Source organism: Synchiropus splendidus, chromosome 2 (assembly GCF_027744825.2).
Source record: "Synchiropus splendidus isolate RoL2022-P1 chromosome 2, RoL_Sspl_1.0, whole genome shotgun sequence".
Lineage (NCBI taxonomy): Eukaryota > Metazoa > Chordata > Actinopteri > Syngnathiformes > Callionymidae > Synchiropus > Synchiropus splendidus.
The window spans coordinates 17,197,831-17,212,598 of NC_071335.1; the positions used below are offsets into that span (position 1 = coordinate 17,197,831).

Below are 14,768 nucleotides of genomic sequence, written 5' to 3' on the forward strand. Positions count from 1 at the left end.
TCGGAGTCAACTCTACAAAGCCAAACCAGGCTTAAAAAAAACAAAAAAAAAACTTTAAATCATGATTTACAGGTCAATCATTTTTAATATAAAACATTGCATATTTTTGACCCTGATTTATCTCCAAACATGCCGCTCCTTAAAGACTGACGTTTCACCCTTCTAAAAAGAGCAAAAAGCTGATTCATTAAAGCCAATTATTCATTCCTTTAATGACGGTCCCATTGCATTTCTAGTCGTCCCAGTAGTTAATGAAGCCTTTTTGATCAGCCATTTCCTCATTCTTCTGGCCATCCAGGGAAGTCAGTTGTGGTCCCGTTTCTCCGTCCTCATCCTTAAAATTCACCTTCCAAGACTTGCTAGAGACCACATTGCGAGATGCTGGAAGAAGAGGACAATCAAAACACATCCTGAAGTTGGAGATGGAGACATTTTGAACCTCTGACTCGCCTTTCATAAATCCTGGAGGACAGGTGGTGTCGCAGCAAGCACAGGTGTGGTGATAGCCGTACAGCTCCTGCCAACTGAAGACCAAGTCAGGCCACTTTTGAGCGAAAATGTGAAAGTGTTCAGAGGCCACTCACGTTTGTGTGGCTTGGTCATAAGTGCAGGCTTTAAAACTCTCAGTAGCTGCGATCGGTGCTATTGAGATTTCACAGTGCATGAAGAGTTGCTGAAAGACAAGGGGTCGAATGGATTAGTGCAGGAACCGAACCAGGAGCCGTGGTGAGATGTTTCAGCAGACACCTGTGACCACGACGTGAGAGCGGCATCATTGAAGACCAGAGCAGCAACACTGAACTTCTGGACCATTTGTGAGTTGCCAGTGATGAACTTTGACAAGGGTGTGTCCTTACTGTCCACCATACAGCTGAAGAGAGACAGTTTTTGGATTCAAATGAAGCCAGCAAGTGTTTGTAAACAAACGTACCCGTGGTTGTTGATGACCATGTGGTTTGGCTCCGAGATGTAACTGGGGCCAGCAGTCATGACGCATTTGTCGATGTAGAGTCTCTGCGTTGGGTCTACTGTGGTGACTGCGGGACGCCTGGCCTCGAAGAACATCTGTTCTCCGAGAGTGTAGCTGGTGCCTCCAGCAATGGTATTGCCTGATTCTGAAAGGCGTCAAATGAATCGGATCAATAGCAGTGTGTAAAACTGTCATATGGCAGTGACACCAAGTGTTCAGTCAGCGTTATCCTGTACACGTAACATCCGACTTACATCCACCCGTACTTCAATGTCTGGCAACGCGTACGTTATCCCCCGCATCTCACTCTCACAGCACTATCTATAGGTAGCTATTTTGAATGGCATTCGACTTGCGTCCAATCTGACTTGCAACCGGTTGGTTGGAATCGATCCTGGTTGTAAGTTACGTGTTCGTATCTTATAATGATCTTTGACTCCTACAGCATTGAAATTGACAACCTGCCCTTAAAACTCAAATAGTGGGAATTTTTGGGCTTAAAAACAGTTCTAACTCAAATTCCCTTGACCTCACAAGTTGCTGCACGTCTTCAATGCCAAGTACTTAAAAAATAAAGTGTGTACTTGAACATGGCAACAAGTGTGCTGCACGATGTCCATCGCAAATTTTAAAGGATACATTGCTTAACAAAAGGTTGCTACATGCAAATTGTGATCAGAGTGATGCATTCTCATGGAAATATTTTTGTTCAATACCATCTTGAGCAACGATTGTGAACGGCGTCCTTGGTGTGAGCGGTATGCCAAAGGTACCTCCCGTCAACAATGGATAGTAGCCAACTTTGTAGGAGTGAAAGAACCTGGAAGCATTTTGAAAAGCCATTCAATAAGCTCCATGTCAAGATCTGCGAAAAGAGGCTAGTTACCTTGGCAAGACGCACTTAATGGGAATGTTGAAGCTCACCTCCCGTAAAACGGGGCCAGGTGGGTTGTACACGAGCATGGTGGAGAAGGACATGTAATCTGGCGTGGACTGAAACACACAGGTCAGAAGCAGGTAGGCGTTGTGTAAATGCAAGGGCTGTCCAAACCTCTTTTATAAAGCCACAGGAAGGCTGGTAGCTGTAGCGAAAGAGGTAGTGATCGTCTTCCTCTGAGCTCGGGTCACACAGGCCCAACTTCAAGTGAGGGCTAGCTGAACCCTTAAAGAGACTCTTACTGACTCGCACAACCAGCTGACTGCTGAGACACTGGACTTCAACGGGCTTACTCGGGGTCAGACCCTTATCCTGGGGCGTTTCAGGCGTTGGCACAGCGAGCAAGATGTTTTTCGCCGTCTGAGGGAGCAACCGAACACCCTTCTCCGGCTCAAAAATATATTTGTGGATATCGGTGGACGACACGATCAGGGACTCGGGAACTACCCTCGGTTCCGGCAGTGAGGGCTCATCATACTTCCAGGACGGACGGCTTGGTGCGAGGATGGGCTGCAGACCGGAATGAATTCCTCTCAAATGCTGCAGTCGCTCCCCTTTCGGAGAAGAGTCGCGGCCAGAGCGCGATCTGAATTTAAAAGACAAGCCAGAAGCGATGTAAGACACCAGTAAGAAAAGTCCAGCTTTCATCAGGCCCATTGTTGCCCCGTGACCCTTCTTGACCCACCCCTCGCTTTGGCTACATGTGCGGCTGTTTTATCGGGCTTTAATTTTCTGTCTCAGCTTCCCAGGTGAAACCAATTCCAATCAGCAGCAGCCAATGACCACACCACCAACCACAGTCACCTGACTGACTCCGACAGGCTCACGCTGACTTCTTTGCTTCAGCAGGAAGTGTGCTTTATCTGTCTTAAATGAGCATATAAAATTGGTTAATAGCTCAGCTGTGATACACACGTGATACATCACAGAATAATGTGCCAAAACTGTGAATATCTTTACCCTCCACCAAGTGTTAATGATGACTTTTTTCATTTTGTTAAATTGTTATTATGACTTTTATTTTTTAATGACTTGACTTAGTCCCTCAGTTCTACTGTAGTCTCCTCCCAGCTGGATGTGCTAGAAAGCATTAAACAAATCGTCGTTTAAATTCACTTACATCAAAACATGATAAATTAAATGAAAAATATTTATAGTAAAAATAAAAAAATGTTTTGTGTTTTTTTACCGGATGTTACGTAAGATTAGACGTTTGGACCCGGAAGCTTCAGCATTTAGCACAATCGTTGTCTTCTACAGCTTGACATTCCGTTTGGTATTTTTATATATACACATATTTTACAAGAAACTAAGCCTTTGGACTATTTCGTTTTGGGGTTTTCTTTCACGTGAGGGCACCATACTGTCCTGTTTAGTCGGGTTTTTAGCCGAACAAAGGCGGAGTCGCTTGCTAAAATCTGCTGGCTAACGTGCTAGCCGATGGCTACTGTTGTTTTGATTATTGATGCGAACATTACGATTACATGAGATTCCCCTCGGGATTCTGTTGTTCTCTCTGGTGGGTTGACGCTCAGTCGTGCGATATTTAACTGCGGTATTTGCGGGGACACGGTGTTAGTGTAAAGGTTGTGCTGCGCCTGTGCTAAGCCTTGGAGTTAACGCTGCCGACTGGATCTCAATCAAGTGGATCGTCTATTGGCCGAACCGGTCCATTCCTGAGCTTCTCAAGCTCTCCGAACCGGATCCGATGCGTGGAATGATGGGTGCTCAGAGTAGTCCCGTCAAGAGTTACGACTACCTTTTGAAATTTCTTCTGGTTGGAGACAGTGATGTTGGGAAGGGTGAGATACTGGAGAGCCTGCAGGATGGCTCAGTGGAGTCTCCTTACGCCTACAGCAGTGGTAAGTAGTTGGGATTTTCACGCCCATAATTGGTACATAATTTCAGCTGTCGTTTCAGGAATCGATTATAAGACCACAACGATATTGCTGGATGGAAGAAGAGTGAAATTGGAGTTGTGGTGAGCTTTGTTTTGTCCATTAATGCCTTTACTTTTTGAAGCTAGTCGGGGTCACAGCATTGGTTCTGTGAACATTGAAAGGGTGGTAACCAGAATGGACAGACAAAAAAACTCGCTCTGTGTCTGATTTTGCTCCGATCTATCAGATTCAGCAACGGCCTGCTGCCTTTTCAACAGCTTCAGTTTACATGCTGTCGCTGACACTGTTGTTTGTGTCTCCAGTTTTTCATGTTTTTAGGAAGCAGAGAGTAGACTAAATTACCGCAGGTGTTTATTGTGTTTTCTAATCGAATGTGTTTTTCTCGCAGGGACACTTCAGGCCAGGGGCGCTTCTGCACCATTTTCAGGTCATATTCACGAGGAGCACAGGTTGCGATTGATCCCTGATGAGATTTGAACCTCCGTTTACTGGCTGTAAACTTCATCGTGGTTCTCTCTTCCCTCAGGGTATTCTGCTTGTGTATGACATCACCAATGGCTGGTCCTTTGATGGCATTGATCGCTGGATCAGAGAAATTGATGAGGCAAGTGACCGGCTTCACCCTTGCTTGTGTCACATGAATAAAATATCTGCCCAAACATCAGCTGACAATTCAGAGTGTGTATGACGTTTGTGATTCACACACGTGGAGGTCATTTCAGACGGGAATTATTCACAGTGACATTGTTGATCAGGCTTGTGCTGCAGTCTGAAAGCGTCAGGGTATGGAGTGATGTCTCTGCCCTCGATATTTGAATACAAAAAAAAAAAATCATTCTGAAAAATTACGTTTTGATGCCCTGACTCCGGTCCACTAGTGACATTGCATTCAATGTCGTTGGAGGATATTGGACATTTGAAATGTGATCACAGAATCATACAGCGTGGCATTATTTACTTCTTTTACATGGTGTTTGATGGCAAGTTGCACCTTAAATAGCATGTAGATTGGAGCAGTGTGTTGTATCTGCACTTTCTCTCTGACTAATCCACATATTCATGTGTTGGCAAGTTTTGGAAAAAAACAGAATTCAAAAATACAATTTGAAAACGAAAGAAAAAAAATCATATTACTATTAATGTTCTGGCTATATTGAAAACTTTTTAGAATACTGTCTGAAACTTTTTTTCGTATTCAAACCTTTGTAACAGGGCGTCATTTTTTGGAATGAATTTGAGTTTGAGTTGTGATGTTTACAGGCAAAATTGAAATTCTGCTGCTGTAAAAACACATGTATACGAGGATTAGTCAGGTGGATGTCGGAGGACTAGTGCTGACACAACACACTGCTCCATTCTACTTGCTATTTAAAGCGCAACTCGCCATCAAACACGACATGAAAGAATGAATAAATATATAATGCCATGCTGTATGATTCTGTGGTCACATTTCAGTTGTCCAATTTCCTCCAACATCATTGAATGCGACGTCTCTAGTGGACCGGAGTCTGCATCAGAACATCATTTTTCGGAATGATATATTTTTTTCAAATTCAATTCAATTCAAATCTAGATGGCAGAGATATCCCCCCATATATAGGGTAAAGAAAGTGTTTTGTTGGTGGTGGTGTCAGGTGCTGAGAGCAGGGGAGGTTAATCTTATGGGTCTCTGTAGTAAATTATAGCTTTCAAATGAGTGACTGACCTAGAGATTCACAGTGTGTTTGATGTTGAGGCCCTCAATTCTTATGGAGTGCTAAAGTGTTAATAATGTGCGGTTTGTTGCTGACTTTTTCCTCGCTGCTGTCAAACATTGTTGCTACGTCTCTTCAAGAATTCACTCTCTCGTTGCAAAACAAAATCATTTTAATCCTGTCAAACGTGTCCAGTTTGATGCCGAGTAGATCCCACACTCTCGAGTCGATAATCCCTGTGATATTTCCATGATAATCCAGTGCAGTCCATTCAGGCGAGAAGCCTTGGATACTGGTGGATTAGTGTTTTATTCAGCGCTTAAGCCATCGTTCTTTCTCTTCAGGCACATTAGCTTAGCATATAACTCAGCCCGACTGTTGCGTGCAGTTGAACTCAAAGTCAATGAAGATGTCTTTCTTTCTGGGTTCGATGAAACTGACTTCATTGGATGAAATCATCCAACCATTCAATTATTTATTATGCTGTTATAATGCTTGTTGCTCACCTTCTTTTCAGCACGATATTGAGGATAACAAGTTTTGCTGTTCCTCCCGCAGCATGCCCCGGGTGTTCCCAGGATCCTGGTGGGGAACCGCCTTCACCTGGCGTTCAAGCGGCAGGTTCCCACAGAGCAGGCCAGAGCGTACGCGGAGAAGAACTCCATGACTTTCTTCGAGGTCAGCCCGCTCTGCAACTTCAACGTGATCGAATCCTTCACCGAGCTGTCGCGGATCGTGCTGATGCGGCACGGGATGGAGAAGTTCTGGAGGCCCAACAGAGGTGAGTCTGCAGCTGGACAGTAAAACATAGTTGTTTCACTGTGTCCTGACACTGGCCTCGACTGTCCTCTCCAGTCTTCAGCCTCCAGGATCTGTGCTGCCGCTCCATCGTCTCCTGCACCCCGGTCCATCTCATCGACAAACTGCCCCTCCCCGTGGCCATCAAATCCCACCTCAAGTCCTTCTCCATGGCCAATGGCATGAACGCAGTCATGATGCACGGACGCTCCTACTCTGTAGCCAACAGCGCGGCAGGAAGCAGCAGTGGCAGCGGGAGCAAAGCCAACAGTCTCAAGCGGTCCAAGTCCTTCAGGCCTCCACAGAGTCCTCCCAAAAACTCCTCGTCCTCTTCCTCCAAGGGGAACTGCAAGATCTCGTAGTGACGTCTGGGATTGCGGCGAGTCGACCGCATTGTTGCACCGCAAGTCACATCATATGGCGTGAAACCGCCTGCCACCTTTTTTTTTTTTTTTTTTTTTTTACCCAATTGATAGTGACACCGCTCGCTGGCGCCACCTTGTGGACCTTAACAGACTCACTGTGATCGGGTGGGATTTCGCTGGCGCAGAACCACAGAATCCAGCACCACTTTTGCCTGCTAACACTACAAATATGTGGACTGATCTTAGGAATTTGGTAAATGAATGTTTATATTGATATTTAACTTGTAAATAGTCTGTGCTTATTTTCTTGTTTCGGGGAGGAACCTCCTTCTGCTCCGACTGCTTGCTTTCTCCCCGTGGTTGTGGATGACTCACCTCATTTATGACATTCCTTCTTTGCTACCTTCACTTGCACAATCCGTTAAGCATTCAAACACAATTACCTACAAATGTGGAGCGACTTTCTCACAAGGACTTCCCGACGCTCTTTCCCCATTTGCTTTGGATTCACGGACATGTCGCATCGTTTGTTCCTCCACCTGCTGCTGCATTGGATGATCTCTGAGCATGTGTTTAGTTTCATGAAGACACTCCATTTATCATGTAGTTGTGTGCTGAACGGAGGAGTCGGTGCTCACGTGTACAGAATGTTCACTCAGTTGTGAAAAAAGTTGTGCAATCTCAATTCTCTTCGTGAATTGATGAGATTAATATTTTAATATTGTCTTTTTTGAACCTTTTCGATCTCTGCTATGTATTTATGAATGTAAAACAATATTCTGTTCCTTCACCGTGGCCATTTACAGTTGGAGGTGGACTCTTTACCTCTGCCTGCGTGTGTGTGTGTGTGCGTGTGTGCGTGCGTGTCAGTGTGTCTGTACCTCGGCGGTTTTGAAACCTCGTCATTGTCCAACTTTTATTCTCACTGTCGATGTAATCACTAAGGTCACGTTGCCATGGAAACTAAGCTACAATTTTGTTTTTCGGAAGCATTTCTCTCTGGTGGAAAAAATGTAAAGGGCACAAATTTAATAATAAAAACAGTAAATATTTTGTAATATTTGAATACTGGTGAAACTTAATATGCCATTTTTACTTCACTATTCCTGCTCTGACAAGTTTGTGGAGAAACAATGAGGGGAATAAAAACTGGTGCACAATGTCCTCTAGTGTGAACGTTTTTTTTCATTATTAATAGGTTATAAACCTTTCCCCCCTGTAACAAGTGACCTAGTGGAACCCACATTCTTCTGTTCTACGTGTGTGAAGCCCTCTAAGGCTTCGTCCAATAACAACGTACCTAACAGAACTTGTAACCTTCACCTCTCTGAAGTTAGTAAAACCTTGTAAGACACATCGCTATCGGATGAAGCCATGGAGGGCTCCGTGCACTGAAGAAGAATGCTACTCATACCATTACTAATATTTGTGACTTCTCCTGTGAATGTAAATCGCATTCTATTTTTATTTAAAATTGTATTTTTTATGTTAGGTGGGTGAAAATGACGCTCAAATTGCATTCTATTTTTGTACTTGCTGTGTTGTCCTACTGCCTTCCAGCTCCTAAATTTCTCCCATATATTACTTTAAGTAAGTGCATTGCTTCAAGAATGCATATTAAACAATTCGCTTAATGGCATTACATTGAACTTTTTTTATAAGGACTTTTTCTGATTGAAGTACAATGTCATGGCAACAGAGTTACACTCTCCCTAAATTGCTGTTGAAATAATGAACAAACATGAACACTTACAAATGCATTGTGGCATTTTGTGCTGAGTCAACAAAAAGTGCAGCAGCAAATCTGCCTCCCTAATCCTCACGTCATGCTTCACTGCATCTGTGAACCTCATAAGCTCTTCTCCATCTCCCAAATTCTTCGTCCACGACGGCTCCCGTCTCTCCTCTCCTCCACATGTCGAAACCTCCGTAACTTTCTCTCCAAATTAGCTCTCCCTCTGATGTACCCATTCATCCTTCTGAGTCACTCCCAATGACAACCTGAGCATCTTGAACTCTGACTCTTCTATCTCTGCATCTTGTCAATATGTCGCTCTCCAAACCTGACATCATGGCTGCTCTCTACTGTCTCCAACAGTTCCACCCTGCTGACACTCTCCTCCTCACCTGCCATGAAATCCATTCCTCTGGACGTTTGACCCTAAATATTTGGACTGTTTTCACAACATCCCTGCATCTTGCCTCTTCCTCCTGCCTCCCTCTCCTTCATACACATACACACAACTGACTTTCAATTCTGTCCTCATCCACACTCACAACAAATCAAACATAGCCTTTGTTATTTTTTCACTTTGTTGGTCACTGCAATCGAACATCTCATATTAAATATCACACATCTTCACTTTGTTTCTGTCATTGGAGGAAACAGGGGTGGGTGATTAATTTGCCTTATAGGTACTATGAGTGATGAAACACAAGTATAAGTAGAATACTTTAGAAATATCTAAGAAAAGAAGAAGAGAGAAAAAAAAGAGCAGTTCCATATCCAGAATTGTACAGACTGAGTATTAGTTGGTAAAAAAAAAAAAATAATAATAATAACAAATATTTATTTCATTCACTTGCATTTTTAATGAATGTTATAGATGTATATGAAACACACAAATATTTTATGATTTACTAAAAAGAAGATGCAAATCAAAATCAATGTTAGTAGCGGAGGGGAATCAGAACACAACAGAATGGCAAAGACAATAAAATGAAATAGTTCAGTGGTAACTCTTTGCTTTTTATAATGAAAATGACAATGAACAATAAAAGAAAAATGTTGAAGTATTTGTTGCAGTTCACCTCATGAGTGGAAAGTGTCATGTATGGCCCTCGGTCTGCACTTTGTATAGTAAGTTTAAATACGAGATAATGGTCACATAGTTATTTTTATTTTTATTTAAAGATCTGAAGATTCATTTGCATACATGTTCTTAAAAAACATTATATATCAGTATGGATAAACATGTCACACAAACACCCAATAACCAACAACCTGCGGTGATTTATATTTAAAGCAATAATACATTCAAAATGAATAATGAGGAAAAGAAGAAATCAGTTGTCCACTTGATGGTAAAGTAAAATGATTTTCCCGAGCAGCAAAGCTGTGAACATGCCCTACAAGTCGAATCAAGGTCATTGTGCGACTCTACTCTGTGCAGTCTGGGGCCTCGGTGATCCACTGGTGGGGGGTCGCTGAATTGATTATCCGTCCTCTCTGTATTGGCCACTTGGCTTTATTTTCCGGGAGCACCGGGTCCTGTCCCCCGGAGCCTGAATGCAACCCCGGTCAAAAGTCAGGCCGGGGTTGCGGGGTCACTGCGGATGAAAAGGCGCGGGGAGCCGCGCAGCCGCCCGCGGACAAAGACGCAGCGCCTCGCTATTGAGCCTGTGTGGCTCCGCGCGTTCCCACCGCACCGAGGCTTCCCTGAGCTGCGTGTGAATGAGCGAGGGGCGGTTAATGGTCCGGTCTAGACGTGTCGCGCGGGGACATGATGGGACACGCCTCGCGTTCGTAAACACCAGTCCTTCCTCGGGCCACTTTCATTGGGGAAGCGTGCGTAAAAGTGTGCGTCACGTCGCACCGCGACCTCACAAACGCAGCATTCTCATGTCACCGGAGCGTTTGTCTGCGCGCCTTCGGTTATGGGGACCGCCTCCCTTTGATCTTTTACTATGTTTGTCCAGTTGTGCTCGGTGTCGCTTCATAAAAGTCTCAGACGGTTCAGGAACACGGAGGCGGTCAGGGTGGGCTGCCCTCTCCACCTCCATTCACACCCCGATGTCGCCTCCTCATTGTCCAGCTCTGCGCCCACTCCCGGAGCAACGCTCCACTGGAAACACTGCGACTTGCTGCGCTCCTCTCAGGACAAACCTTTCGTGGAGAACTAACCCTTGTTGGATGATCGGAAGCAGGTTTTAATAAACGCCTGTGAACGGTATGGAAATACTCAGGGAAGGACTCGACCATTATGTTTAAGTACCTTTCACCATTTCTGCCGCGTGAAAAGGACCAAAGTGGAGTGAAGGTGAAGCCCCCAGGACCAGGATGGATGTGTCTGTGGATTCTCCTGGCGTGGGGCCTCCCAGGGCTGTGTGTGGCTGCCAGTGTGGCTGGAACCAAAGTGGAGCACGAAGGCCTCTGTCCCAACAAGCTCAACAATAACCTGTGGGTGGATGCCCAGAGCACCTGCGAGAGGGAGTGCAACATCGACCAGGTGATGTGATCCATGTTTCTGTGTGATGAACGAGGGCTGGGGAGGAGAGAAAAGAGGGGCAGCTGAGGGTGAAGGAGACTGAGGGTAGTTAGAAGAGTAGCTGTTGGTTTGTAAAAGAAAACCACAGGAGAGGGGAGGCATCAGATGGAGACAAGGTGGAGATGGTGAAGGTCACATGGAGCGGTGGAGAAAAGAATGCAGCCATGGTGGAAGAGTGAAGAACAACAGGGGTGAAGGTGTGAAGGGAGAGGTGGGAGTGGCAGGAAAGAGAGTGATGAGCAGAAGTAGGATGAGAGGCAGTAAAGCTCTCCAGTGCTTTGGCTCCACATGGTCCATGACTGTGGTGGTGTGCTTGTGTCCAGGACTGTGCCGACTTTGAGAAGTGCTGCACCAACGTCTGCGGCCTCCTCAGCTGCGTGGCCGCGCGCTTCTCCGACGGTTCATCAGCTCAGCCGCAGGGCGCTGGGGAAAACGCAGAGACCACGGCGGTGTCGACGGCCACCTGCGATGGGTTCATCTGCAGCCAGCAGGGGGCGACCTGCGACATATGGGACGGCCAGCCCATCTGCAAGTGCCAGGACCGCTGCGAGAAGGAGCCCAACTTCACCTGCGCCTCGGACGGCCTCACTTACTTCAACCGCTGCTTCATGGACGCGGAGGCTTGCATCCGGGGGGTGAGCCTCACCGTGGTCACCTGCCGCTTCTACCTGGCCGGGCCGCACACCAGCCCACTGCCCCAGGATACCACGGCAAACCCCACGCCCACGTCCTCGCAGGAGGACCCCTTACCGCCCACCTTGTACTCCAACCCCCACCACCAGTCCATCTACGTCGGGGGCACCGTCAGCTTCCACTGTGACGTCTTTGGAGTTCCAAGACCGGATGTGACATGGGAGAAGCAGAGCGAACGGCGGGAGCGGCTGGTCATGAGGCCCGATCAGATGTACGGCAACGTGGTCATCACCAACATCGGGCAACTTGTCATCTACAACGCTCAGGTGTGGGACACCGGCATCTACACCTGCATCGCTCGGAACTCGGCAGGAGTCCTTCGCGCAGACTACCCGCTGTCAGTCATCCGCAGAGCTGAGGACGACTTCTCCGAAGATCCAGAGATGCCCATGGGGCGGCCCTTCTCTCCAGCCGACTGTCTGGCAGAGCTGGACCAGAGGGTGTGCAGCGGGGAGCGCCATGTGGACTGGTACTACGACAGCAAAGTCGGCTCCTGCTTGGCTTTCAGCAACGGTGGATGTGATGACAGTCGGAACAGATTCGAGACCTACGAGGAATGCAAGGCCTCGTGCCAAAGGGAAGGGACGGGCATTTGCACCCTGCCTGCGGTCCAGGGACCCTGCAAGTCTTGGGAGGTACGCTGGGCCTGGAACCCCGTCATGAAGCTGTGCCAAGCCTTTGCCTACGGCGGCTGCCACGGAAACGCAAACAGCTTCCGCACGCAAAAGGAATGCGAGTCAAACTGCCCTCAAACCAAGAGAAAAGCCTGCAAGACGTGCCGGGTGAAGGGGAAGATGGTTCCCAGCTTGTGCCGCAGCGACTTCGCCATCGTGGGCCGGCTGACCGAGCTGGTGGAGGATTTGGATTCCGGTCTGGCCCGATTCAGCTTAGAAGAGGTCCTCAGAGACGAGAAGATGGGGCTGACGTTCTTCAACACCAAACACTTGGAGGTCACCATCGCCAAGATTGACTGGAGCTGCCCCTGCCCCAACATCACCATGGAGGAGAGCCCCCTGCTGGTGATGGGAGTGGTCCAAGACGGCATGGCCATCGTCCAGTCGGACAGCTACGTCAGAGCCATCACCGAGCGCCGACTGAAGAGACTGCGGGACGTTGCGGTGAAAAAAGGCTGCCGGACGTCCTGAAAGTGCAACAGCTGGGCTGCTGTTGTGACGCTTGCATTCCACAGAGTTGTACTCTTAAGCTTTCTTGACTATTAGATTTTAGTTTTGCAAAAATGTTTGGCCATACTCACCAATAAAAGCCATTCAAGTAGCCAGTATCGGCTCAGATTCAGAAACAGTGTCCTCATTTTCAGGAGGCCAACAGATGGCGCTCTTGGTTTCATCGAATTAGTCGTTCAAAACGTTTCAAGACAGAAGCGCAGAAATATTGTCACGTGAACAAAAAGGAAGGTTTAGACAACATTAACTCATGAAACTTTGATGAAGATTTTCAACATTTTAAAACATTTGGCAGCGAATGAAGGAATCCCAAGGCCTCTCTTCTTCAGTGATAGTGATCAGTCTCCAGGTGAGGAATGGCTGGAATCACACCAAGCTCTCCTTCCTGAAGAGAAGGCATTTGTTGTTCGCTGGCATGTCCACCTAGAAACAGAACACACAACCATGCATTTATCAGTATCTAAAACGGTTCAGAAGCGGCTCGCAACTTACACATCTCTCCAGGAATAAACCATTTCTCTGGGCTATTGAGCTGAGCAGGGACACGTCTCGGAGACCCCACTCCGAGTTCCTGGAAGAAGGACACAATCTCAATCGGCAGTTGCACACAACTTTAAACAGGAAAAATACCTTTGTCGAAGGCTGTAGTCAAAATCCACATTACTCTGTGGGGTGATCTGACCATTCACGGCGTAGGGCTGATGGAACACACACACAGCTTGAACAAAACTGGCACACAACCTGAGAGCGTATTCGCGAACTTCCACTCACCCCGTAAGTCAATAGCAGCCCCTGCGGCTTCAGCAGAGCTCCAGCTCCTTTGAATAAACCCTGGCAGAGGGGGAGAGGACGACCCCGGGCTCAGTCGTGACCTCATTGGTCAGCACACTTTTACACTAAGCAGCCATTCAAACCAACCTCGGTGCAGGACATCGCTGAGATGTGGATCATGTTAATGTTGACGACCAGATCCAGGGTCTCGGGGTGGATTCCTCCCCAGTGTTCGTGAGACTGAGAGGCATCCAGGTGAATCGGGGGCTTCACGTTCTCCAGCTGGTGGTGGGATCTGTACGCTTCTATACTGAGAGGTGCAACAGTGTCAGCCAGGTTTCAACATAAGGGATTTAAGCAACACACAGTGTTGTGTAGTTTGAAATTAGATTCCACGTGACACACAGAAAGGTTATGTGTCAACACATCCAAGCGGAATGTTATATAACAATCCACTGCGACTCACTGTGGAAGATGAAGAGTTAAAACACTGACCAGAATGTTCGGCTTTGTGGCCGCTTTGGAAAGGACTGTGTGTCCAGGTAAAGGGGCACAGGTTGTAATAATCTCGGGATCCTTTCAAAAAGCCTAATAAAACAAATGTATTCATTCAAAACTCAGTGCGTCTTTTAGTGCCTTCAGGTGACTCGTGAATCGGAGCTTTTAGCGTCACGAATAACGGCTTCGTGTTGAGTGCTGTACTGATGGTACCTGGACAGAGACTGCAGGTCAAACTCGGACGGCTGCCAGGTGATGTTGGGCAGAGCCCGGGCGAAGTGCACGACGTGTTGTCCGGTCCCGGAGGAGATCTCCAGCGCCCGCAGGGCTCTCCGACCGTCCACGCACCCGCGCAACACCGACAGGATCGGCTCCTTGTTCCTCTCCGCCGCAGGAGCGTTTAGCATCTTGCCAAACAGCCACGGGAAACACCGTCGGGCGAAACGGTAAAGTTCGCGGTAGCTCTCCACCACAGCGTGACTTTCTAGAACGCTACGGTGACTGTGAACGCAACACGGGCCTGGAGTGTTGTCGTGCCACTTCCGCGTTCGTTCACGTGATCCATTCAACAACCAATGAGGAAGTACGGTGGCAACTGTCCACCGTTTACGTTTACGTTTACGAGGTTGGCGTTGAATTGGTTTTCTCAAATGGACAACGATCGGAATGCACAACAACAACAAAAAAAA

At 47.0% G+C, this 14,768-nt stretch overlaps 4 protein-coding genes across 5 annotated transcripts; 2 read left to right on the forward strand and 2 right to left on the reverse strand.

Annotated features, from left to right (window-relative positions):
- Window positions 1-232: 232 nt before the first annotated feature.
- LOC128753355 (zona pellucida sperm-binding protein 3-like) lies at window positions 233-2,564 on the reverse strand. The gene is made up of 8 exons (XM_053854964.1): window positions 2,022-2,564; window positions 1,857-1,963; window positions 1,687-1,790; window positions 932-1,115; window positions 748-871; window positions 585-673; window positions 451-524; window positions 233-381 (listed from the first exon to the last, which is right to left on the reverse strand). Exons 1-8 carry the CDS (start codon window positions 2,562-2,564, stop codon window positions 233-235), a joined length of 1,374 nt encoding a protein of 457 aa, XP_053710939.1.
- A 567-nt stretch (window positions 2,565-3,131) lies between these two features.
- LOC128754967 (ras-related protein Rab-40C-like) lies at window positions 3,132-7,815 on the forward strand. The gene is made up of 6 exons (XM_053857996.1): window positions 3,132-3,769; window positions 3,828-3,888; window positions 4,197-4,257; window positions 4,335-4,412; window positions 6,061-6,283; window positions 6,358-7,815. Exons 1-6 carry the CDS (start codon window positions 3,616-3,618, stop codon window positions 6,660-6,662), a joined length of 882 nt encoding a protein of 293 aa, XP_053713971.1. The 5' UTR covers window positions 3,132-3,615; the 3' UTR covers window positions 6,663-7,815.
- Window positions 7,816-10,691: 2,876 nt separating this feature from the next.
- LOC128753356 (WAP, Kazal, immunoglobulin, Kunitz and NTR domain-containing protein-like) lies at window positions 10,692-12,771 on the forward strand. Its single transcript, XM_053854965.1, has 2 exons — window positions 10,692-10,894; window positions 11,257-12,771. The coding sequence occupies exons 1-2, from the start codon at window positions 10,730-10,732 to the stop codon at window positions 12,769-12,771; spliced, it is 1,680 nt and encodes a 559-aa protein (XP_053710940.1). The 5' UTR covers window positions 10,692-10,729.
- Window positions 12,772-12,784: 13 nt separating this feature from the next.
- Window positions 12,785-14,630, reverse strand: LOC128754968 (methyltransferase-like 26). Of its 2 annotated transcripts, XM_053857997.1 has the most exons (7): window positions 14,293-14,630; window positions 14,077-14,169; window positions 13,729-13,891; window positions 13,582-13,641; window positions 13,441-13,508; window positions 13,303-13,381; window positions 12,785-13,233 (listed from the first exon to the last, which is right to left on the reverse strand). In XM_053857997.1, exons 1-7 carry the CDS (start codon window positions 14,484-14,486, stop codon window positions 13,177-13,179), a joined length of 714 nt encoding a protein of 237 aa, XP_053713972.1. In that variant the 5' UTR covers window positions 14,487-14,630; the 3' UTR covers window positions 12,785-13,176. The 2 variants fall into 2 exon arrangements, with proteins under 2 accessions (XP_053713972.1, XP_053713973.1); XM_053857998.1 differs by lacking the exon at window positions 14,077-14,169 and having other exon boundaries at window positions 12,876-13,233.
- Between the last annotated feature and the right edge of the window lie 138 nt (window positions 14,631-14,768).